Source organism: Trachemys scripta, chromosome 6 (assembly GCF_013100865.1).
Source record: "Trachemys scripta elegans isolate TJP31775 chromosome 6, CAS_Tse_1.0, whole genome shotgun sequence".
Taxonomy (NCBI): domain Eukaryota; kingdom Metazoa; phylum Chordata; order Testudines; family Emydidae; genus Trachemys; species Trachemys scripta.
In genome coordinates this window covers 79,639,586-79,666,025 of record NC_048303.1, presented here as the reverse complement: position 1 = coordinate 79,666,025, position 26,440 = coordinate 79,639,586, and the positions used below count along the sequence as shown (strand labels likewise).

The following is a 26,440-nucleotide window of genomic DNA, read 5'->3' as shown; positions in this document are numbered from 1 at the left end:
CTGAGGAACGATGGGGGCAGACAGTGGAGGGGAGGGGGCAGAGCTTTCTGCAGCCAGGGCAGGTTTCTGGGGGTAGGTCTGACCCAGCCCCAGCCCAGCTGCCCTGTGCAAGGGAAGAGGAAGTCCCATCCTTCCCCAATCCAGCCGGAACTAGCAGCTGAGCTCAGCACAGGGTAGGAGCCTCGAGCTAGGTCATCCCCAGCTTCCCCCACCACCACCGTAATTTATCTCTCTGTCCATTGTTCTGGGTGCCCGAACTGACACACCTGTGGTGCTGGGGAGGGGCACATGACTATTCTTGAGACTTCCCTTTGCTTCCCTGTCAGAAGTCATTTTTTCTGCAGGGAACATAAATTCTGTGTGCACGGAGTGGTGCAGTATTCCCCCAGAAATAACACACACACGCACAAAGAAGCCAAGGTGCAATGAGCATGAGATGTTTAATGGCCTCCCTCCTAGGTTACAGGAGAGGACAGGGTGTAGGGCTCCCTAAGGTACAGTGCCAGCTCTAGTGTGTCTTGTCATAGGTGCCAGCTCCCTTGTAGGCCCCAACATAGCCACTGCCATCGGTCATGTCTTCACGGCCAGCTATCCCTTTCCCCTTGCCGCTCTCATCAAACCGTTCCTTGTGGGAGCCTGTGTATTTGCTGGTGTCTGTCAGTCTATCAACCCCACCAGCTGTGGTGGTTTTCTGTAAGAGACAGGGCGCAGCAGAAGTTAGCAGAATTGAGGTTGGATCTCACAATAGTTTCAGGCCTACTCCAAAGGGTGGGGCCTGTGTGGGGGTTGTACTAGGCTCATTTCTGCCTCCAGGGGGATATAGCATCTCCATGAAGCTCCTATTAGGTTAGTTCCTGTCCTGAGTGGGGTGTTATGCTCATTCTTTCCCTGAGTGAAGTGGGATCTTGGGCAGGTGGAAGGGTCCTCATAGCGGGTTCATTCCTGCTCCAAGTGGGGTCTGTACAGATGGCAGGGAGATCTGGTGCTGGGGTAGGGAAGTGAGGGGTGCCGGGTTTGGGACACCTTAGAGAGAGCTGGTACTCACTGTTACACCCACGTTGGCTGGTTCCTTGCCCTCCATCAGTGCATACACAGCCTGCAGGGCCTCCTCAGGAGACTTGCCCTTGAACCGCTTGCCACACAGCTCCTTCATGGCCTGCTGGAACTCAGTAAAGTTGATGGTGCGAGCGCCTTTGGTCCTGCAGTGAGAGGGGAACAGACATGGGAAGTTACTGCAGCTCCCTGACCCAGTGGTGGCAGCAAAAAGTCCAGAACATCCCCACTGCACTCATCACACTGGGAAACTAGCTCTTCTCCCCTCTTTGTTTTCCTCTCCCATCCCTTATCTGTTGCTCCCATCTCTTCTCCATTGCCCACGCACTTGACTTTGTTGAACACAATATCAACATCGGTGCTGGTCACGGCCTTCCCGTCCATCACACCACAATCCTTCAACATCTTGGAGAAGTTCTTGCCCGTCATATCGTTGCCAGTGGCAGCCGTGTCACCGTACGTGGCAAATTTACGGAAGGCTTTCTCTAACTCTGACATCTTCGGGCTAGGGAAAAAGGAAGACTGTTAGGATGGGCCTCCCCACCAAGACATCACCACTATAACCCTTCAACCTGAGACTATGTTGTTGGGGGTCATAATGATATTTACACAAATACAACTGGAATTTAGGAGTGGGGTGTCTGAGGAGAGAAGAGAAATGGGTGGAGGTTATTTCTACAGAGTTGGGATTTCAGGAGCGGGTGTATGTCAGTCTTAGTCTATTAAAATGTAAAGAAATTTAGTACCTAAATCCTCTGGACAGCTTTGGAAACCACATCCATAGTCAGAGCTCCAGCATCACACAAACCTTGGGATTCCACCCAAAGATTCCTGCAGGGCCTGCTTCCTCCACCCTCTCCTACCTCCCAGTGAATGACATTGGGAGGTCAGACCATAGCTACCTATTTAGGCCCCTATTACCATAGTATCTGAGGGAGGGAATTATTCCCATTTTATAGATGGGGAACTAAGGGATGGAGAAATGAAGTCTGAGATTTTGAAAGCTGTCTAAGCAATTAGGACAGCCAATTCCCATTAAAATTAAATGGAGACTGCTTGTCAAATCCCCTTAGGCAGATCTGAAAATCCTAGTTTAGGTTTTGGGCTGAATTTAGAATCAAACCCAAAATCAATCATACTCTCCTTCTCACTAACTCCCCAGATATAGCTCTTTAGCCTCTTCTGACCCTTTGTCAATATTCCATTAATTGTCAATTGATTCAGACTCAGGATTATTGTATTTAGGCTTGAGAGAGAAAATGTATGAACCATGCCAGGATTTTCAAAGCAGTACAAGGGAGTTGGGCAACCAATTCTGTTGATTTTTAAAGGGATTTGAGTGTCTAATCCCCTTAGGCTTCTTAGAAATTTCCATCATGTCCTATTGACACCCACGTCCCTTCACCCACTGGTTCTGTCCTTCAAGTTTCTTCAGGGCTGATAGGGTTTTTAAAGTACTCCCAATGCTTCTGGAACTCTAAAGGAAGAACCAGATTGCTCACCTGGGTAAATCCAGAGGCACTCATCTGAAATCCCAATGTAGTGTCTCTGGATTTAGTCCAGGGGATTACTAAAATCACAATCGATCCCTTTCCCCTCTAATATTGACTCCTTATCCAAAGGCTGGGCTAACCTGCGTGGGCAGATATTCCTGGCCCTTTGTCTGTTTGTTGCGTGTTTCTCCTGGGAGGAGGTCAAATACTTTAAGCCAGCAGCACCAAAGACTGGGGAGTCAGGCTGAGCCACCTATTGTAACCTCATCAGTTGCTTGTGATGTCATCACTTGCTCCACCCACCTGAGCGCTGACATCAGTGTCACAGGGAGAAAGCTAAAAGCAGTGATGGTATCTGGGGAGTTGGGTTGAAGGGTGAGAAATTTTTATACCCTACTACACATTATTTTACAACATTATTTGGGGAAAAATAAGGAAACGGATTCCCCAGGAGCATTCCCTAATGCCAAAACACTCGGAATGAAAGCCTGGCTCCACTGAAGTCAACAGAAAAACTCCCATTGTCTTCAGTGGAGCCAGGATGTCCACCTCGCACACTTTGTCTTCTAACCTCAAAACCACCATAACTCATTCCTAAACACACAGAGGAGCTTATCACTGCTCTTCACAGCCCAAACAGTTGGTAGAAATCAATCAAAGGGTGATTTTCCTTGTGCGTCTGGCTCCAGCACTTACTGTCCTAGAAAAAGTTGGATGAATTTCCAGAACTGCAACTTTGTAGAATAAAGCAGCTCTCTGAGCTGAAAGACTAGAAGGGCAAAAATCTGTCTCTTGTTTTTAAAGTCACTTGCACATATGACTCATTTTGCCCATCTATGCATGTGTTTTATTCCTACTAATGTTAATGGAAATCATTGGTGTGTAACAAAAGGAGAATCAATCCATTAAAATTTATTCTACTCTGAAAAAGGAATTTATACTAAAACTGGGAAAATAATTTTTTTGCTTCATTGGCAATTTTGAAAAGTAAACAAAAAAAGGGTTCTGTTCACCAGCAAAAAACATAGAGCCGCCCCTGGATAGTACCATGTAATGAACTTAGTAATATATTTGGGTCAACCTACACCTGATTGCTTAGATCTAGTGTCACCAGCATTCATCTATTTTAAGGCCAGAAGGGACCATTAGATCACCTAGTCTGACCTCCTATGTAACACTGAGCAGAGATTTTCACCCACTTTACCCTGTATTGAGCCCAATAACTTGTCACTGATTAACACACATTTTCCAGAAAGAGATCCAGTCTTGCTTTGAAGATATCAAGAAGTAGAGAACCCACCATTCGCCTTGGCAGTTTGTCCAATAGTTAATCACACTTACTGTTAAAAGTGTTGTCTTATTTTTTATTTGAATTTGTCTGACTTTAACTTCCAGCCATTGCTTTTTGTTTTGTTTTTGTTTTCTTTGTTAGGCCTTTCTCTACTAGATTAGATTAATGAGCCCTTTAGGTCCTTATATTTTCTCCCTACTAAGCTACTTACACACAGTAATCAAGCAAGCTCTCATTCTTCTTTTTGATAAACTATGTAGATTGAGCTCTTCAAATCTCTCAATGTCAGGCATTTTTTTCAATCCTTAAACCATTTTTGTGCCTCTTTTCTGCATCCGCTCCAATTTTTCAATATCATTTTTAAAATGTGGATGCCAGAACAGGTAACAGTATCCTACTATTGGCCTCACCTCTTGGCTCCTATTCCCTCTTTCCCTGTTTATACGTTCAAGGATCACATTAGCTCTTTTTGTCACAGCGTCACACTGGGAACTCATGTTCTGTTTGTCTGCTGTGAGCCTAAAATCCTTTTTGGAATCACTGCTTTCCAAGATACAGTTGCCCACTCTGTAGGTATGGCCTGCATTCTTTGTTCCTAAATGTATAACCTTGCATTTGGCAGTATTAAAACTCATTTTGTTTGACTAGGCCCAGCTTACCAAGCAATCCAAATTGCTCTGTATATCTGCCCTCCTCTCCTCATTATTTATCATTCCCCCAATCTTTGTGTCATCTGTAAATTTTTATCAGCATTGGTTTTATATTTACTTCCACCTCATTGATCAAAATGTTCACTAGTACCTGGTCTAGTAGCAATCCCTACAGAATCCCACCAGCAACACACCCAACTTAATGATGATTCTGCATTGACAACTATTTTTCACGCCTGTCAGTCAGTCTGTTTGTTCTTAATCCATTTAACATGGAGGACCTAGCTGTAAAGAGCTTCTTTTCTTGTCTAAAGTAGACAGATCACATGGCACAATAGTTTTCAAAATGTTCCAGGCACATTGCTTCAATGAAGTTACAGCACATCCAGGACTTTCAACAAAGTCTATACAAGAGATTGCCAAATTTGGTACCATGTAACTAGTTAAGTATTGAGCTGCTTCCAGTCTCTTACAAACTCAGTTTAGTGAGGTTTGAGATGTCTCATGTGGACAGACACTGAAGACACCAGGGTGAGAACAAGTTAATACTCTATTTCTGCCACTGAGAAAGGTCACAAAAAAGGCCCTCCTTTGTGGGTTCTTTAAAGAAATCCCACAAGGTCCACATCTCTGCTTTCCAAAGCAAAAAAAAAAAAAAAAAAAAAAACCAGACTGACTGACACTTTTTTCAAAACTTTACAAATTATGAATTATGAAGGATGCAAAAGGTTGCCCAAACCTTCAGCCCTAGGTAAGGGGATGAATCTGCACTAGTAAAACACTTAGCTACTAAATAAACAGAATAATTCAGGATTCTGTTCAAACACTTACATAATTATTCAGGAAAGTTGGAGGACAGCTTTGATATCATTGTGAGGATTCTGAATAATCTATTTAAAGGAGACCCAAACATTTTGTAGAGCCTAAAAAAGAAAAAAGTTAGGCCACTTACAATCCTAAAATAATGCAGAACACCAGAAATTTAGGAAGAGAAAGATTAAAGTATCAAAATCTTTAGTAGGCAAGAAGAATGTTTTTTCTGCTGTTATGAATAAATTAATTCCAAATTACTATGTAGCTTCTATATTTTATGAATTATGATCATAATCACATAAACCTCTCTTTTCACATGCAGCTGTTTATAGCATACATTCTTTTTTAGTGCCATGATCACAGAAATTGTTTGAATGAAGGCATTAACACATTGACAATCCCAAGAACTGTATTAAACATTTGAAATCAATCAAAATGAGCTGTTCAGATTACAGATGGACCAAAATCAAAAGTGCAGATCCAAACACCTGTGAACTATGGAAAAGTCTGAAATCATGATGCAGATGTGGATGTAAGTTTTGTGTCTTGAGCCTGTCTCTTGTTGAGGTCAACAGTACTGTATTTTGAGGTTGAACCTTAGACTTTTTGAACTGTAATCAGAAACTCCATTTACATAGTGTTTTATTTTTAATCAAAGTGCAGTACAGTGGAGTAATATGCTGTCCTCTTTTGAAAGTCAATGATCACATCTGCCTAGCTAAACAAATATACTATGTTTGATGCAAATGTGTAGGAGTAAAAGCAAGATCCTGAGTAGGGCAGAATTACCCATTTTTATAGGAAAGCATTTACAGAGTTTTAGGAAGAGAAAATCCTAGTTTTAGAAATGTGACAAACAGCTTGTCAGAAATTAAGATACGGCAAAATAGATTAAACACTTAGCTGCTCCGAATATTTTATTTTATGGTTTTACAATTTAATTTTCATAATTAATTTTCCATTTATGTTACAGAAAATGAATCCTTTCTCAGGCTCACAGATTAGATTTTAATTCAGAGGGGAAATTTATCATCACTGGGTTTGTAGTCCCTAAACATATGAGATTATAATTACAGTGTTTTAGTGGATATTTTAAATCTGGGTATAGCCATACTTCATGGGCCAATCCCCAGGCAAAACTCTTAAAGTCTTTCCTGGAGCTCTTTCTGGGTAGAGCACTCCTCTGCCGTCAATGTAATGATACAATGTAAATGCCACAAGATAGCCCACAGTGAGCAAAAAAGCTGCAGCCCATCATTTGAAAACCAGTGTGTGGTACATGACCTTCTCTTGCTGTCCTTGGGTCCTGGAGGTGCCCCCTCCAATTAACTTTCAGAAATAAATCAGAAATTGTCCATTCTCGCCTGTGTATTAAGGACACTGACCTTAGTATGTGCATTCCCCTCCATAAAAAAATAAAAATATTTTTTCCAATGACCAATTTCCTGAGATTAGCTCCCCGACAAGTGTATTAAAATCACTGATCTGTAATATGAGACATTGAGAACATAGAGAGGTGGCTGAATTTTGCTTCGACTTTTGGTCAAATAGAATCTGTAAAGGACTCTGCAATTTGCTTCAGAGAGAATGCACTTTAACTGGCCACAAATAGGCTGAACTTTCACACAGGGCACTGAGTTTCATTTAAAGTGAGACTCTGCTTATCTCTGGCAAGGAGAAAGATTTTTTTATTAAAAAGAACATTTCATCATTTATAACTAGGGCTCCATGTCTGTCACAGAGGTTGTGGAAGTCATGGAGTCCATGACTTTCTGTGACCTCCGTGACTTCTGCATGGGCCAGTGTGGCTGACCCCAGGGCCCCCCATGCAGCTGGCTCTGGGGCCAGCTGCTCAGGTGGCCCCAGGACAGCCACACCAGCCACTGCTGGAGCAGCTCCAGGGACAGCCATACTACCCGCTGCTCCCATAGCCCCGGCAATGGTCCCCAGGCAGCCAGCCAGAGCAGCCGTGATCCGTGACCCCAGGCAGCAGTTCCCAGATGGCCGGCCAGAGCAGCTGCAGTCCGTGGCCCCAGCTGCAGTCCCCAGGTGGCCAGCTGGAGCAGCCGCTGTCTGTGGCCCCAATCAGCGGTCACTGCCAGCCAGCTGCTGATGCCCAGGGGTGGCTCTATGTTTTTTGGCACCCCAAGCACGGGGCAGTCAGGCGTCATTCAGCGGCATGCTTGAGGGAAGTCTGCGGTCACGCGGATTCTGCGGTGTTTCTGCGGGTGATCTGCCGGTGCCGCGTACCCCCCGCCGAATTACGGCCGAAACCATGGGACCGGCAGACCTCCCGCAGGCACGCCGCCTAAGGCCGCCTCACTGCCGTCCTCATAGCAACTGGCAGGCCGCCCCCCGTGGCTTGTCACCCCAGGCACGCGCTTGCTGCGCTGGTGCCTGGAGCCACCCCTGCTGATGCCGCTGGCCCCGGGTACCCCCCTTTGCGGGGTCCTCCCACGCTCCCCCAGTGTTTCCCCCTCCCCAGATTGAATCACAGGTATTTTTAGTATATCATGAACAGGTCATGGGCCATGAATTTTTATTTATCTCCCGTGACCTGTCCCTGACTTTTACTAAAAATACCCGTAGCCTTATTTATAAACTGTAAAAGAAAAATTTGATGATCCCAGTATAAAGAGAAGTGCAAATATTAATTATTCAAGCTTCCACTTGGTGAACTAGTGTGCCTAAAAACATAATCAATATTCATTAAGTATGAATCAGGGTCCAATGAAAAATAATTCAGAAAAGATTCCAGTGGCCAGGGTCTGTAAAGTGTGCTGTTAGTACCAATAAATGAAAAACATTAGACGTGTTTAACAGTATCAGAAAGTTAGACATCTATGATCAAAAAGGAACCAGATGATCTGTGAGTGCTGGAATGAAGGCTAAAGTTAACTACATGCTGTGTGAAGATGTACTTGCATTTTTTTTTTTGTTTGTTTCACAGACATCAATGTCAACAAGGGACCTCCTTGTACTCTTATTATGGAACATTACCAAAATAAAACAATAATCAGTTTTCACTGTACAGTTCTTAATTCTGAACACTTAAATGAAGTTCCCTTTTATTCTTCCCATTATTTTTGCCAGTGGTAGTTTTATTATGATACCCCCTAGAGGCCCTAATGAAGATCTGGGTCTCATTGTGCTGGACAGCAACAGAAAAGTAGTAAGTGAAATTGTTCTTAAGAACCTTGGTTTTACAATTTCTCAAACTGTGTAGATTCTATAATACTTCTCAAAGTGTCTTCTCTGCCTTGTCTAAATGCAATGCCTCGGGCCTAAATGCCTCGGGCCTAACAAACTGAGTCTAGGGTTAGCAGCCCTCATGTACTTATCAACACTCCTTATACTGCTTCCTTCTCTTCCTACTCACTTGAATGGAATACTGGTTTTGGTTTGCATTGGTTATATTGGGGAGCAGGAAGAATTCTTTTCCCCAGGAACCTGCCCACAAGGGAAAAAAGGTAAAAGTTTCTTTCAGGCTGAGAGGCCCATAGTAAATATTTTGCAGTTGGATGATAGATCCTGAAGACACAGGATGAGGAGGCAGGACAATATCTGTACCCTGCATCTCTATTGTTTTGAATGGGATAGCATGGGCATAAGTCAGAGTTGAACTTGGTCTATGGTGTCTAATCAAGATGCTGGCCATTAACTACTCAAGTGCTAAGTGGACATGCCTTTTGTTGAAAATCTTCTGAGGTACAGAGAAACTATTAAATAATTCCAGACTGGCCTTCACAAGGCTGTAGCTAACCTCTTAAGAAAGATGGCATACAATAATGTATCACAGTAATAAAAAAACATGCTATGATGTTGGTAATATTCATCCCTAGTATAATCCTGCTTCCCTGGAGTTACATCAGGAATGAATTTAGCTCCTGAAGTCTATTTTCTTGTTTTGATATAGTGACCTTATATTAGCTCCCTCGATAATCAAAACTGCACTTGCCTCAAACTTGATTTGATGAAATCATCTGGTAATGAGTAATTTGATTTGGACTTGTTTCAACAAGTCCAGCCATGTGCATGTTTTTCCAACAACATTTTTCTGTATGCACAAGACCCTTGGCAGTTTTTCAACACTAATCTAAAAGAAGCATATCTTAAACTCTTCGTGCTGTTTGTACTGTACTTACAGTACTAGTACAGACATTGATGTTTTATCAGCAGTCATTGAAGCTTGATTTTCATGTACAAAAAATATTATGTTAATATTGTTTTAATGCTTACATGGTTGTTTACAAAACCAAGCACTTTAACAAAAATGATATGAGGTAAAAATTACAGAAGTGCCTAAGGAGCCCAGGTCCAATTGACTTTCGGTGGGATTTTGAAGTTTACCCACAATCAAGCAGTTTAGACACAACACTTAAGCCTATGGAAAATTTAGATGCTTTCAAGCTTTTGGAGACCTATCTGTAGTGTGAACAGGTTGCCACCCAATGTCCTTACAGGCAAATGTGCAGGACTCCAACAGAGATACACCAACATGACATAAAACTGGTCCTTAATGTCCCTTTTATAGCTAGTGTTTTTTCTCCTTTTCCCATTGACTGGACTGACAGTTTGAACCCTGAAGAATGTTATTTCGAGCTTCTTAAGATGTATGTCAAATCTGTTAACTTTTCCTCTCTATTCTATGGAGGAACAACAACATTCTCTAATGTCAATGCATAAAGATCAAGGCTCAATTAATATATGAAAACAGAGCTTTGACCTTGCTTAGGTAGCTATTAAGCAATGTTATTGTAAAAGTTTATATCTGCAGCCTGTATTACATTATCCTTGTACTATATCATCTCACCTCGCACTCCATGAAAAGTAAAAAAAATCCCAATTAATAAGCCTTGAGCGTAGCATGGCTTAGACAACACAAGGCGATTTAGCTCGCATTTTAGAACTCCCTGTCTGCAGCGTGTAGACTCCTTGTACTGTGTGAAGGAAATAATATTACTTTGTTAACCATTTGTTGTGAGTTCCAAAAGCAGAAGTAATGCTCGTTTAGTCATTAGGGGGATTTTAAAACACAAATATGTTTCCATCAAGAAATATCAATGAAAAAATAAAACAGAGATTTCGTTGTTTCCATCAGTGGTAGGAAAAATCATGACCTATTTGAAAATAAACTGTGTTTTGCAAATGAAAAGGCTGCAGCTGCCATCAAACAAAGACTGCGACTGTAAACTTTTCAGAAAGAGAGAGAGACGTGAATGAGCACAGAGTCTGAAATTCTCCCATCTCTAGGGGGACCCAATGCTGAAGCAAACTGGTGGGCAAATGGAGGCAACCTTGCATTGCTACTACCATTCTGCACGGGGACTGTGTATTAGCAGAGGGCTTCAGTCTTCACAGCTATCAATCCAGTCAGTACCTTCTATGAATACCACTTGCACTGAAAATTCTTTATAAAAATCACTAAAGGGGAAAACAAGAAGGAAATCATTGTCTCACTGCTGCCTCTGGTTGCCTCTCTGTTTGTTGAATCCACTTGTTGTCTCTCATTGTATTCTTAAATTGTAAGCTCCCTGGGGCAGAGTCTTTTCATTATGTGTGTACAGCACCTAGCAAAATGTGGGCCACATCTTGGCTGGAGCCTCAGAGCAATAAAATTAATAACCAATAATAATTTCCAAAAACTTGATTACTGATATAGCTACAGCTGGATTATGCAACTAGACCTACCCCCCAATCCACCTCTGTGCATAGGATTGAGGCCAATATTAAATGTATTGCAGTAGCACAGTCAGCTCTACTTCACCCATCCTCATAGCCAACAGCCTAGCAGGAGCAGGTGGTAGGACCTTTGCAGCAGAGTGAGAAGTTAGAGCACACCAATGATATTCTAATTTACATTAATAGCCAAATTGGCCCCCAGATTGCCCAAGAATATGGGGAGATGCCAAGATATGATAAAATCCCCTCTACGCTCCTGCCCCCCTCCACTCCTGAACCAAGTACAACTGAGGCAAAATTGAAACTCACCCCTGGTTTGAGATGTCCTGAGAGAAAAGTGCTTGAGATCTGTGTAATACTCTCTGTTTAAGGTTGGCCGGAGGAAGGCAGTTTAAAAAACTATGCACTTCCACAGACAGGGAGCCAAATCAGCTATAACTGGAATTTGGCCCAGGGAAAGAGATGAGTTTAACCACATGGAGAAAAATTAGCAGAGTTCTGGAAACATAAGAGCAAGAGAGGAAGATGGGAGGAAATAAGCCTTGTATCCCGTGGAGTCATTTATACTTTGTGCAGTCTAATTTGCACCTATGTAAATGACATCATATGGTGCAAGGCAGTGGCAAATGAGACCCCAGGCAACAGAGATGAGTTCTGAAATTCAGATAAAGGGAGATGAAATATAGTAAGCAGAATGGAAAGCCTTGTCCACATTAGGAGCAGAATATTTGTTGAACAGCCGGGGTCTAATACATTTTCACTGACCAATATGAATAAGGATTTTCTGTGCATTCGGGGATAATTGGTAGCATGATTTGGACAGAAAGGTGCTCAGAGTTCCTATGAAATCCATGTTAGTCTAACACAGTCCTGCTCCCAGCAAAGATAAGACAAAGAGGCATAAGATTAGAAACAGAGCAGTGAAGAGAAAAAAGCAATGTTAAAGAGAATCAGCAGTGTTCTAGCTCCAAGAAATCTGTCCAGCAAAGGGGGCTGAATCTTTGCTATCACTTCTTATCTCCTCATTATTTCATGACATACAATGCAAAATACTCTGCTTAATTTTAAAAATTCTTCCTGGGCCAGATCCTCAGAGGGTGAAAATCAACACAGCTACACAAAATTAGGAACACGGACCCCAATTTTTAAAAGCTTAACATTAAAAGGGGCCAGGGAACCACACATCCTCTCCCTTTCTCATTCTTACAGATAGGCATTTTGCTGCACCATGAAGAGAGGTTTACTGGACACAAGCCACAGCTCATTCTGGATATTTCCACAAGCCCAGCTAAGCGGAACAGTCCCATCACTGTCAGGTCAGAGAGAACTCACAATATTTTACGCAACTATTTTTGTGGTGGAATTGAATGGCCTGGTATCTGGGACATCTGCCGGAAGCAAGACACCCTTTGTGGGAGTCTACACAACTCAGCTGGCCTCACTCTGCCGGTTGCTGAAGCCACAGCCTGGGACTGCTTTACAGGTCTGGTTAAGGGGGAGAAAAAAACCAAAACCCAGCTTGTTTAAAGCTGATATCAATCAAGCCCTGTGTTTCCATCTTAGGTGAATCGTGTGCAAAAACAGAGAACCTGAGGTGAAATATATATATATATATATACATACACACACACACAGATATATATATTCCTATTTTTGTGAAAGGAACAGGTGTGAACCCGTGCTTGTGGTACATAATACTCAGGACCTCACCACCTGCTACTCCTAATTATAGGGGAATGCTGGTTTTATTAGCAGAAATACACACACACTCACATGTTCTATGTGAGCACAACGGTTCAACTGTCAATTTCAGCCGCTGGTTCCTTCATGGAAACAGGATATAAATATAAACTTCTCTGCCCCTGAAGTATCTTTTGCTTTTTTGACACTTGGATTTTTAGTATCAATTTTCAAGATAAACAATTCAGTATTTAGAGACACCTATTACCTTTGATCCAGGCCTTCAGTCCTCTTTAGCATCAATGGGAGTGTCAGGGTATGGCTGGAGGGTAGCAGATTTTAGGGGTAGGGGTTTTATCAACTCCTCCATCCTGAATTAAATTAAAAACCTCATTGTGGTGCTAACATCATATCCTAATTGGTAGGAGAAAACACCTGGCATTTGGGGAAAATAGGACTTCTTTTCCACACACAGCCATTTTATACTCATAACTGCACATGGCCTGAAAGCATAAAAACATATATGAGCTGTGGTCAAGATTTATAAATGGGGCCAAATCTTTCTTGCTTTATTCATGGTATGCATTCAAACTTGATGTCAGTGGGACTATTTGTATGAATAAAGGGCAGCCGAGGTTAGCTCCAAGATATATGGGTACCTATGTATGCATAAACGCTATAGATATTAATGGGAGATATGTGCACATGTGGAAGACAGAATAGCTTTGAAAATTTTAATGCTCTAGAATATTTTTCCCCTGAAGAATTTCAGAAATCTCAATACAAAAGAATTGCTCTTGATGTATACCTCTGGCTTGTATAATGCATGGCAGACTAGATGATCATAATGGTCCCTTCCAGCCTTAAAAATCTATGGAAGAACCTCTTTAAACTGTATTAATGAAGGGAAGGCTCATTGCAAGTGACCAAATGTTGTGGTTTACTAACTATACAAACAAATAATCACTAAGCCCTCCTTCCCCTCACCCAGTGAGGATTTGTACAGTCTGCAGCTTAGTGAGCACTGGAAATGGGGAGGAGTTCCAGTACTTCTGGCCTATTATTAATACCCTGGTCATGTTCCAAGACATTACTGAGTGCCACAGGTGGTGGCTTGGTGCTCTCCTACTGGCATAAGATTAAGCACACTGCCTCTTTCCCTGGCACAGCAGCAGAATATCACCAGTTTGGTTTTTGCCAATCTCCAAATCCAAAAATGGATTCTAAATTCTGATTTTGGATTAAAAACTACATACTAAATAGTTTTCTTGGATCCAAATTCACTCGTGTGTGTGAAGCTGGCAGAGCCCTCTGCTTCATCACATGTGCAAAAAGTGCCAGTAACAGTAAATCCCTGACAGGATGGGCAGTAACATCTAGAATTCCCCTTCAGGTTCCACTACATGGACTAAAATCTGTTGCTGCTGGAGGCTCTAAGTCAGCAGGGCTTGTCTTGGCAATATACTCAGCCCCTCCAATCCTCACAGCTGGCACAGCGGGGGCAGGGATGAGCTGCTCAGATGGCATCAGCAAAAGAGCTCTTCAAGCATCGCCCAACTCTGACAGCAAGGGCAAACACACGGGTAGCCCGGGAATGATCAGTGCCTGGCTTGTGGGCATTCAGGGTGGGATTTTCAAAAGTGACAGCCTAACTGAATTCAATGGTAAAACTCCATTGACAGCAGACTTAGGCCAACACTGAACACTTTTGAAAATCTCATGAAGTGATAAAATGATTAAGGTACTAGAATAAAGTGCTACCCACCTAACTACTTGGAAAACATTTGGTATGTCTATTCCCTCCACATAACATTCCAATGCCACAATTCCTGTGAAGTGCATCATTCTCAGAAGTAACATTTTTGGGAGACGTCTGTATGGTATTTCCATGGAATGATAGGAATCAGCATGGTCCACCTAATGACGGGGCAGGCAGTCGGAAACAAAAACAATCACTCTAGCCATCAGGCCTTCAAACATTCAGGGGCAAGCTCATTTTTCTGAGTACATTCAGTTTGTCCCTTATTCCACTTAAATACATGTATAAAGGCCAAGGGGCAGATTCTCCGCTGGTGTAGACTGTTAAAGCTCCACTTTTTCAGTTGAGACAATTTTGGCCCCAAGTACCTCCATGCCTGGTTTCTGTATTCTTTTATACAAATATGTTTAAACAAAAGTCAGACTAAATCTCTAACGCCACATTGGTCTCCTCTAGAGAGAGATTTCAGTGGATGAGTTCACAAGGATGTTATGGCTACTTGAATAGGCCTCAGCAATTCCCTATAATGTGTCTTCAGCTAAGCATGATATCAGTCAGTACCGTACTTCCTATAAGGATACAGAATGATTATATTTTTAGATACTATGAATGAAAAACACTGCTCTAAAAATAGCTCAGTCCAGGTTTTCAAATAAATAATTATTGTGATTTGATACAAGTGGAACAAAAACATTGTGATGCAGATAGATTTAGCCACAAGAATGGAAATTAGCAACAAAATCCCCAGCAACTCACACAAATGCTGTTGAACTCTTACCTACAAAACAATGGAACAGCACCTCTCTTGCCAGCATTCTAGTCACCTTACTTAAAAACACAGCCTTAAAAGACTTCAGATCATTACAGTCATGGAAAATCATATCTAAATATAAAACTAAATCACAACAGCTGAAAACTAAATCACTTATTACTTAAAAAATAACCTGCAAAATGATTTTAAGATTCTCTTTGAAAAGTTAAAGGGCCAGCTCCTCAGGTATATGCACTGACATCACGATGCACAAAAATGTGCCTGCAGGCAGGGGCAGTAATACATGTAATCTCTGCATCTGTGGATTTGGGATGGCAGGGCAGCAGAAATATCTAAGAACTACACAGACTCTGTATGCACCTATATGGTGCTGATATAACTTGAGGCTTCTGAAGCATTGAGGTCTGAATCAGACTGACCTCTCTATCATGAGCATTTATACAGTTGCTTCAATGCAGGGGAATCCTGCCATCCGCTGCTGGTTCCATCACAGATCTCCCACCGAGGCCCACTGAAGGAATTCTTCCATACCTCCTATTTCCACTGGCAGAGTGAAAAAGAGAGGCCTGAGAAATGGGACCCCCTGTCACATTTACTATAGGGCCTATATTGAAAATACTTATGCGTCTGTATAACTCTGCTATTTTGAGCAGGCTCATTGAAGTTAACAGGTCTGCTCACATGAGCAAATTTCTGCCTGTGCTTAAGTGTTTGTAAGATTAGTTATATTTTTCTTGCTTATAAATTGAATAAGTTAATCACTTGCAGTGCACAATATTTCCCATGAACTGAAGGGTAGAAGTGTAAAACTACAGAAATACTGCAACTGCAGCAACAATTCCAGCCATGTGCACACAGACAGATTTCCTGGTGGTTCCTTCAAACTCTTCCCCCCTCATGCAACCTGTACTCCTCCCTCCGAATTCCATGCAAGTTGCTACACTCTGGAAATACAAATATTTCATCCAGAGGAACAAGGCTGCACTGTAGTGAATAAGCCCTTCACCGCCATGCCATGCCACTCCCAAATCCCAGCCAACAGTCTCAGATGTCAGCATAATGCATTGCTGCCATGTTACTTTGCAAACTATAGTGACCTTGTGTTAAATTACCTTTAATTTGCTATTGGGGATATCAGACATTTTCTAAATGTAATCAGTGCTCTCTTCAAAAGAGTGAAATTAATTAGGTTCACTATTAATGTATGAAGTTTTCTAATTAACCTACTGTGTTTCATGATAAAACACCTTTCACATTCAGTTCCTGCCACACTTGCTCAATAGGACACAGACAGCATTTTAAACTGTTAGAGTCAGGTAAAGACATCAAATGGCTCATTATAATAATGACAGTTGAATTGGAGATCTCTGCCTAATAGCATTAGCCACACCACTCGGAAAAACAAATACATGAAGGAACAGCTTAATGTCTGGCCCAGGAAAATATTTCTTTTTAAATAACGTTGCCTATTTACTGAGCAGAGGCAGAATTTGAGGGCCTCAAGATCAGTTTCCTGTTTGGAAGAGAAATCAGTGATGTGGAGTCACATAGTTTCTTAATGTCATTTGTTAATTTAAGAATGTTCACAAATCCTGTTCCCTGGAATGGGATGATAACAGATGGTGCATGGGAAATTCCCTTCTTGGAGAAGCTTAGGCCAGGTCTACACTACAGACTCATATCGGTATAACTACGTTGCTCAGGGATGTGAAAAATACACCCCCCCCTCCCCAAGCAACATAGCAATACACCAGAGATCGGCAACTTTTGGCACATGGCCCGCCAGGGTAAGCATCCTGGCGGGCCGGGCCAATTTGTTTACCTGCCGTGTCCACAGGTTCAGCCAATCGCAGCTCCCACTGGCCGCGGTTCGCCGTAGACATGGCTACCACTTCTTGGGGAAGTGGATTAACAACACCCACTGTGCCTTTGGCCAGCCCTTTGACAAGGAATCTCTGCCCTGTCCCCTGAAGCAGTTATCTTGCACCTCTGTCTCTGCCTTCCATAAGCGCCACTACTTAACACACAGGGTCCTCTTTCTTATTCAGTCCCCTGAGTTTTACACAAGGCAAACCCTTAGGGCTGATCTACACTGACAAGTTATATCAGCATAGCTGTGTCTCTGAGGAGTGTGAAAAACCCACATCCTTGGGGGGCATAGTTAAGATGACCTAAATCCCCATGTAGACAACGCTAGGTCGACGGAAGAATTCTTCTGTTGACCTAGCTACCGCCTGTTGGCGTAGGAACCCCTCCTGTTGGTGTAGGTAGTGTCTACTCTGAAGCACTATAGCGCTGCAGCAGTGCCACTGTAGCATTTTAAATGTAGACATACCTGTAGTCTTAGAACAAGGCTACTCATGGAGATAACAGTCTGGAAAGGTCAGCCTGGACATATATCCTCCCTTAATGAAGCTGCTCTACAACCAAAGGAATCTCAGAGCTTCAGCTGCCATACAAAGGAGAGTGATTTAATCCACATAATATCCTTAACAACTCTGGATGTGGCTACTGCATTGGGTCTTTAATTATGTCTGTGGGGAGTTCAACACTTAATATTTATACATCAATGACCCCAATGGTTTAAACCATAAACACTTTTCCATAACAGTAATTCGGAAGTATACTTGGTTTCAAAACAATTGAGAAAATAAGTTTCTTCCTTATTGTTATGTAGAGAACGAGAGAAACAAGGCTAATTTGGGCACATTTTTAAAGATCTTTTTGATACTTTACCATAGATGTTTGTAACATTAAAAAAAGATCAGATCATTTTGCTCTCAGTTATACCAATGCAAATCCAAAGCAATTTAGCTGAAGTTAGTGGAATTACTCTGGATTTATATCAGCGTTGATGAGGGTAGAAATTTTCCCTTTGCTTCTGATTCTTTTAAATGTTGTTATGCAAAAATCTATCGCTGGAAACTATACCAGAAATTATATTACCTGCCTATTAAGTAATCTTAAAAAAAAAATCAGTAACCTATGTGGTTGAAGTTTAATGGTATTATGCACTGAAGCAGCTGTTACATCAAACCACCGGAAATTTATTGGAAGTCTTTGTCCCCTTCCATGGGTCCTGTGTGGTTTGTCTGCGGTCAGCCTTAGTAACTTAGACTTGAATAGTTGCACAGGGGCTTAAGGGCTGTTTGTAGGAGAAGATTAGCCCTTGTGATAGGAGGACTGCAACCATATACTGCAGTGTATAGTCTTTCAGCTTTGTTGAGGGAGGGATTACTGATGCACTTTGTTCAGTATGTTCAGGGTCAGCAAATCCTTTAAAAAATTGTACCTGGAAGGGGAGGGAAGGAGGAATAATGCTAAAGGACTGATAATTTTTACAGTGCCTTGCTAGATTCCTCTGTGCACATACATACCAGTTACATTTTTCCACCCATCTATTTGCAGCAGTAGACAAAACAGAGCTCACCTCATGTGAACCGTACATCACCTCAACAATGCATTTCAGGCTAGTACTGCGGTCAGCATGTGGTTATTTCAATTTAGAATTCCTCCTCTCTATTATTTACAAATTCTTTTTCTCATTAAATCTTCCGTTTGTGGCTCTGCTCGCCCTTCATTACAAACAAAAGAAACAGCTAGTTCTCCTTCCTGCTGTGGTATTTGTAACTGACGACAATTAACGCTTTTTTGGAACACGCTTTGTTCATATCCAAAACTGTAAATACCACGCGGAATGAAGAAGAAACAGGTTTTGCTTTTCATGCTGCTTTAAGGCCTATTTGAGTACACAATTTGTGGTCAGAAAGGAATCAGAAAGTAGGAAGATTACCCAGCTAATATTGATATGGCCAACCTAAGCCTTCCTGGTGACCAAAGTGAACAGTTCATTCTTAAATTGGAGGATTTAATAGAAATTTGAAAGAGAAATGAACATTTTCACCCGCTTTCTAAAGCAATGTTATTTTGAAAATAAGATTAACCAATATTTAAGTAATGTACTACAAACAACTTCTTACATACCTAGGGAAGCAATGTGATATAACATAAGGGACAGCTCACGAGGAGTCAAAAGACCTGGATTATATACCTGGCTGTGCTATTGGCTTGGTATGTAACCTTGGGCAAACTACCTCACCTCTGTTCCTCAGTTTCCCCATTGGGACCATAATGGTCATCCACTTTTGTCAAGTGCTTTGAGATCTCTGGATGAAAAGAGCTGTATGAGGGTTAAGTGTTATTTTAGATATACACCTCTACCTCCATATAACGCTGTCCTCAGGAGCCAAAAAATCTTACCGTATTATAGGTGAAACCACATTATATTGAATTTGCTTTGATCCACCAGAGTGCACGGCTCCCCCACCCCCCAAGCACTGCTTTACTGAGTTATATCCGAATTCGTGTTATATTGGGTGCCGTTATATCGAGGTAGCGGTGTATCACTTTAGTGTTCAAGTTTTAGCTGAACAGTCCAATGCTACACACATAGCTTTGTCAATGTAGTTCAGCCTTGACCTTTGTAATACTCCTTCAGCTTCTTTTCTGAATAGACTGCCAGTCCTAAACTAGTTTCTGTGCATTAATGTCAGAACTCAGGTTTTATGCAGGCTTAATATTTCCCTGAAAACCAAACATGGTCGCAACTGGAGTCTCTAGCACAACTGTAAGTGAAATGCTTTTCACTAGACTGCATTTGTCACTGTTTGTAAAGCTAGAATGTTGGAAGGAACAGTAGAGTTGCGCAGGTTTACATGTTGCTGCATGAACTCCATCTTTACGTCATGTGTTACCTATATAAATGAAGTGATGTGTGTGTGCATATTATCCTATATGATATGACTAAAGCCATTAGTGTGTCCTCAAGAAAATTATATATTCTGCTGTGTAGTGACTCAGCCGAGTTATGCTGCAGAGCAAAAAGATCCCGGGACTGAAATTAATCCTTTTCATTAGTTAGGGTACGTATTGTGAGTGGCTCAACTACACATTCCTGGTTTCTGAGCTAAGAATTGGATGAGAAATGTATTTAATCCTTGACACAGGAAACCGCTTTAATTAATATTACAGTAAATAAATTGTTCTAAAACCTGAATATATAGGGTGTGGCACTGATCTTTCTGACAGAGAACAGCTACAATAAGCATGTGACTGTAATTTCTAACAGACACTGAGTTTTCTGCTTTTCAGAGATGTTATGGTGGTCACTCAGCTTCCTTTGAGGATCATTGAAATTCAGCATGCACTCATTCCTGGCTAAAGCTCTGCATACAGGTTACACACATTAATGTGAATCACTTGAAGAGCTAGGATGGAATGCAAACTGGATGGAGGAGGAAAATGAAGAACCAGAGATAGAGGGATTCTAGGGCAGTGGTTCCCAAACTTTTTTCTACGGCAACCCACCAACTGCAGTGTGTCTTTTTTGTGATCCACCATTACATATATGCACCCTCCACTCCAACGCAACAACCCTAATCCCTGCCCAGTGCAGAGGGCAGGTTCTGAGGGGGAGGGGCTTTGGAGAGCAAGTCCACCCTGAACTCACTCCGCAACATCTCCTGTCCTGCAGGGCTGGGCCCTTCTCCCCACTCCAGGCATTCCAACCTGATGTAAGGGGTCACAGCATCGCTCAGGTCAGGCCCAGCCATCCCTCTGTCATGATGGAGGAGGGCCAGGCTGAATTTAACTGAGTTGCCTGGTGACCTGATGCATGGGGTTGCAATGCCACTCACTCAGATTTGGTGGAAAGGCAGCCATGCCGAACTTGAGTAACACTGTGACCCTGCACACCAGGTCACAACACTCGGAGCAGGAAGAATAGGACATGCACTGCAGGGTAATTGCATGACAGGCTTGCTCTCTACCCCCACCCCAACCTGCCCTGGGGCATCCACTCTGCACTGAGCCAGGAGAATTGTATCTCTGCTAGGCCAGGGTTCAGATTCATCAGGCCCTGGATGTGGCAACCTATCTAGAAACTTCCCATGATCCACTGGTGGGTTGGGACCCACCATATGGAAACAGCTGTTCTAGGGTTTTCAAATAAAAAACAGCACTTGAAGGAAAAGAGACAGTCCTTAATATACCACCTCAGAGGACTGTCAGTCTGTCTGCATCATGAGGTCAGTAGATTGGTCGAACAAACCAACCTGAAGGGATGGTTCAGAACAGGATGGCCTTACTTTTATCTGGGTGCATGCTTCTAGTAATTACCCACAACGTGAATCTGAGGGCAAACAGGAAATTAATATGTGAAGCATTTGCCTATACTATCAGACCTGCATACAAAAGATAGGAAAAAATTAGTCCTGATCCTCCTTGGACTAGAACACATTTGATTTCCTCACAATCACAATAAACCCCTAGAATTGTAATGGTCTTTGTGTCAGAAAGCCCGGAGAAGGAACACAGAGAGCTAATCTTCAACATCCCACACAAAAAGAGTGTCGGTAGTAAGGTATATACCCAACAGGGAGCAACACTGTGAGTGTGAGAAGAAGACTAAGAGCTACAGTATTTGTAGAGAGGCACTACTCAAATTACTGGTGTAAACTAAGGGAGGAATTGCAACATATAAAAATAAATATGCATACAAATTAGCACTGTACAACTTAATTTATACCAGTGATGCTTTCAATAACTAAACATTTAGTGCTAGATTCTGCCACCCTTACACACATTGAGGAGTATCTCGCTGCATGAGTAGGGGCATTAGTAATGAGCTGTGGAATTAGGTCACTAGTTCAAATTTGATCCAGAATGCTAGGGAGCCATGGTGAAAATGATCTGCGGCCAATTTGAACTAGTGACCTATGATGGCTTCTCTTAGACATTTCTAATGCACATTAGTATCGAGGCATCAAAATTGGAAACTGGAGGTGAAATTCTGGCCCCACTGAAATCAGTGGGAGTTTTGTGTAGCCAGGATTTCACCCCAGGGATAGGAGGAGGTGGGAGAAGGATCCACATTTTTAACATATGTAGTATATTTCTCCTCCCTCAATACAACCATAAGTTGCTCCTTCACAGCACCCATTTCTATGTCCTTTCCGTAAAAAGTATAATGCTGTTCCTAATCACAAGAACACATGCTGGAAAAGAGATGGGAATGGGGTTTTAAACGGGCATCTGAGGAGAGACAGAATTAAGTATGATCCTCAGCATGAAAGCAAGGTGATTAGCTACATGTTCCCTTTGGCCTTCATCCTCCTACCAGTCAGGAATAACTTAGTAGTTACACAATAGTACTGTCATTTATCCTGGGCTGCCCTGATCTCTCTGTCTTGCTCATCCCATTTCCTCACATCTACGTGTGCAACACTGGTGTTATGCAAGAACACACCCATAGTGCATGTGGATACACTCACACGTACTACTTTGATTAGCTACACTGTTCAAAAAACCCTCTGTTTCCCCAAGTACTAAGCATAAATTAAATATTCAGATCCCTTAAAAAGCAATTAAATTTTACTGTCAAGTAATTTGCAAATCCAGACAGCAAATGTACAAAAAATAATTAGCATAGTAAGAAATCAGTTATTTCTAAGCTCATAAGCCCTTTTAATTAAAATCACAATATTTTTAATTGCCAAAGGGGATATTTTGTTTATAATAGAGAACATTTCTAAGTTTTAATTTAAGTTTCACTCTGATATTGTGATAATTGAGAATTGCCCTCCAGGGGGCAACAGTATTCATCAAATAAAATAATGGGCTCCCCATCTCCACCAAAGGATTATCATGCATGAAAACTTACCATCTTGGAATACAGGCAAGGAAAATTATCCTACATCAGCTCTGACAAGTCTCCTGAGAACGTATACTGAGAGAAACATCTCCTTTCAGAATAAATGGCAAATTATTTAAATAATCTATTTAAAATAATTGTACTCATACAAACAATGCATCACTTCTAATCTAGTATATACAATTGCTGCACATTGGAAACCTTTAGACATATCAGGTTTTTATAATCTAATAAATATCTTAAAATTGTACCTTGTTCATGGCTAAATGTACTACAAACTCATCCGGCAATATCTAAATGATTTAAGAATACTGCTTAATTGGGGGAACGGATGACTCAAAGTCATGGCAGTAGGTATAGAGCCTTCCATGACTAGCTTGCCAGTATGAAGTTGTCCAGGTGTAAAAATATAGAATGTGTATACATGATGTAGGCATTTTTGAAAATAGGACTTGTTTAGTGACCTCGGGGAAATGAGTTTTTGGTCTTGATCCAGTTTTGAATGGATAAGTGTCTTCACTTTTGCCACAGTGGAAAAATCCTATAAGTCAAGCTAGTTATTATTAAGAAATATTTGTATTACAGTTACACTCAGGGGCCTCAGCCAGGATCAGGGTCCCATTACCCTGAAGATGCAATGCAGTTGCCTATCACAAAGAGTCTAAAATCTAAAAAGACAAGTGACACAAGAAAGGGTTGGAAATACTATCAAATATATACAATTTCATATAAATATACATTTGGAATTTTTTAAAAAAATCTTAGTATAGTTAAGATAATGTGCCAACTATCCTACATTAGCCCCACAGCCTATCCATCATTAATTGGCTGTTGTTTTGTTTAATATGCAGCAAGACAGGTAACAGAGGACCTGTGGCACCTTTAAGACTAACAGAAGTATTGGGAGCATAAGCTTTCATGGGTAAGAACCTCACTTCTTCAGATGCAAGTAATGGAAATTTTATTTAAATAATCTTTATTTAAACCTTTATTGAAAAATTTCCATTACTTGCATCTGAAGAAGTGAGGTTCTTACCCACGAAAGCTTATGCTCCCAATACTTCTGTTAGTCTTAAAGGTGCCACAGGACCCTCTGTTGCTTTTTACAGATTCAGACTAACATGGCTACCCCTCTGAAGCAAGACAGGTGTGGATTCTGAGGAGAGCTTTGAGATGAAGGATGGTAGTTGAAGCTACATACATGGATGAGATCAGACAGGTTACAAAGGAAGGAGAAGAGGAGTTAAGGATGGCACCCTGTGGAATTGCCCAGGAGAAAAAGTGAGGAGAAGAAACAGTCTGAGAGGTAGAAGCAGGGGCATAGCCACAGGAGGGCCTTGAGGGCTGTGGCCCACCCACTTAGCATCCATGCCCAGCACCCCAGTCCCAGTTCTGCTCTGGCCGCAGCGCTTGCCCCACTCCGCCCACCTGCCCACACTCTTTCTGGACAGTGGGGTTGGGGCACGGAGGCTTGTCCCACTCTGCATGCCCAGCATTTCAACTGGGAAGCGGGGCGTGGGAGCTTGCTCCACTCCACCCACCTGGTGCTCCTGCCGGGACTGGGCTGGCTGAGTGGGGCAAGCCCCCACATCCCAACCCCACACCCTTGCTGGACCACCAGGTGGGCAGGTGGAGCGAGGCAAGATCCCACACCCTGACCCCATTTCCAGGCTGGAGTGCCGGTGGGGTGGGCGGAGTGGAGCAAGCCCCCACACTCCCAACCTGCTTCCTGGCAGGAGCACCAGGCAGGCAGAGCAAGTGAGGGTACGGGAGTGCCAATTTTTTCTGGGGCCCCGGGTTGGCCCAGTGGCGGATTAGCCACTGGGAGGAGGGCGAGTGAGTGGACGGATAGCGGCGGTAGAGGAGATCTTAAAAAAAGGTAGGCCCGCTGCCTGGGGAAGCCAGGCCCAGCGTGGGGCAGGGCAGTGGACTCTGGAAGGGAGCCAGGAGCCATGTGTGCTGGAGAGCAGCATGTCCTCCCAGAACTGGATGCATGCCTGAGGCTCCAAGGAGTCCCTGGCAAGAGGGTCTATCCATCGCCCCCACAAGGCCGGCTGCAGGGGTTAGGGGGATGCCAGCCCTCTATCCTTCCTGCCTTCCCATAATTGTTCACCTATCCAAAGTCGAGGCCCAACCAAATATCCCATCCTGGCTACGCCACTGGGTAGAAGAAGATCCAAGAGAGAATGAAGTCAAGGAAGCCAAGGATTAAATCTTCTCAGAAACTTAACTGTGCTCTTCTCTCTAAATGTAGTCCATGCAGAACCAGACTGAGGCACATTGAATCAAAACCATATAGGCCACTTATTCTGAGAAATGTTCTACTATGCTAAATCATGCCTGATTATCTTTATTCCAGTTCATTTAATTGTTGGCAGGTTAAGTTCCCTGGATCCAGAGATGATAAATAGACTGGCCAAGTTTTCATAAAAAGAAATATTTGGGAATCAAATATTAAAGAACTGGCTTGTAGCATTTCTGAACTTTTATATCCTAAGAATAAAACAGTCTTTGATAAATTATATGAATTGCTGAAACCTACTTAATTAGATTATTAAGAAACAAGGTAAAGTCACACTCAGCAACTGATTGCCATATTTAGAAACACAACTCAGTAGAATTTTGGAAAGGATAATGGAAACAAATAAATCATCTGAAATTGAATGTATTAATTCATGGGGGAGGGATAGCTCAGTGGTTTGAGCATTGGCCTGCTAAACCCAGGGTTGTGAGTTCAATCCTTCAGGGGGCCATTTAGGGATCTGGGTCAAAATCAGTACTTGATCCTGCTAGTGAAGGCAGGGGGCTGGACTCAATGACCTTTCAAGGTCCAGTTCTAGGAGATAGAATATCTCCTTTTATTTAAGAAATACATATTTGGGATTAGCTAAAAAAACGTTGAGGTAGCTTTTTACCACCAATTTAAACTACTTCAGCTGGACGCTGAGGATATCATTTGCTATAAACAACAGGGATTGACTTAGCTCTGCCCTGTCCTGTGGTGCATATCTGCATATATCACACATCAGTTGTCATAACAGCATGAATTCTTCTTGCCTCAAAGTGGACAGTTAATGTGGGTTTTCCACCTGATGTTCATCAATAGAACATGTCCAATCAACTGTGCAGCTTGTTTAAGTGATTCTCTGCTGAATCTATTACAGTGGAAGATTTGTTGAAAGTTCAGAGCCCTGTCTCCTCCAGAGCTGTCCGGTTATATCATTGTTTATAAATTCTTATTTTTATTTATTATTAACAGTATTTAATCCTGATTATTTATACCTCCTTATTCAATAATACTACTATTGTTTCATCTGGTAATAGAAAATGTCTTACCTGATCATTTCCTTCTGGGTGTGTCGCCTCTTCATAGAATCAGGAAGCATTTGAAATCTGTTTCTTAGCAACCTTCTTCAGAAGGCCATACCCTTTTCTTCAGCTCCCCGGTGAGTGCTTCCAAAGCTGTACTCATGAGCTCTTCAGATACAGCTGTTCATTATCTTCCATCTTTATGGATAGAAACAATGGGAACATGT

General features: G+C 42.2%; 1 protein-coding gene across 1 annotated transcript; it reads right to left on the bottom strand.

Moving 5' to 3' along the window:
- Window positions 1-216: 216 nt before the first annotated feature.
- LOC117878682 (tubulin polymerization-promoting protein family member 2-like) lies at window positions 217-26,440 on the bottom strand. Its single transcript, XM_034773017.1, has 5 exons — window positions 26,241-26,440; window positions 5,319-5,410; window positions 1,382-1,558; window positions 1,046-1,199; window positions 217-691 (listed from the first exon to the last, which is right to left on the bottom strand). Exons 3-5 carry the CDS (start codon window positions 1,549-1,551, stop codon window positions 509-511), a joined length of 507 nt encoding a protein of 168 aa, XP_034628908.1. The 5' UTR covers window positions 1,552-1,558; window positions 5,319-5,410; window positions 26,241-26,440; the 3' UTR covers window positions 217-508.

What these genes read in the sequence shown, in the direction of transcription:
- LOC117878682 (XM_034773017.1), bottom strand. Translation starts at nt 1,551, where the DNA reads ATGTCAGAGTTAGAGAAAGCCTTCCGTAAATTTGCCACGTACGGTGAC. An exon ending in ATTGTGTTCAACAAAGTCAA is followed by an intron (nt 1,200 to 1,381) that starts GTGCGTGGGCAA and finishes CTCTCACTGCAG; the next exon opens with GACCAAAGGCGCTCGCACCA. An exon ending in CAGCCAACGTGGGTGTAACA is followed by an intron (nt 692 to 1,045) that starts GTGAGTACCAGC and finishes TGTCTCTTACAG; the next exon opens with AAAACCACCACAGCTGGTGG.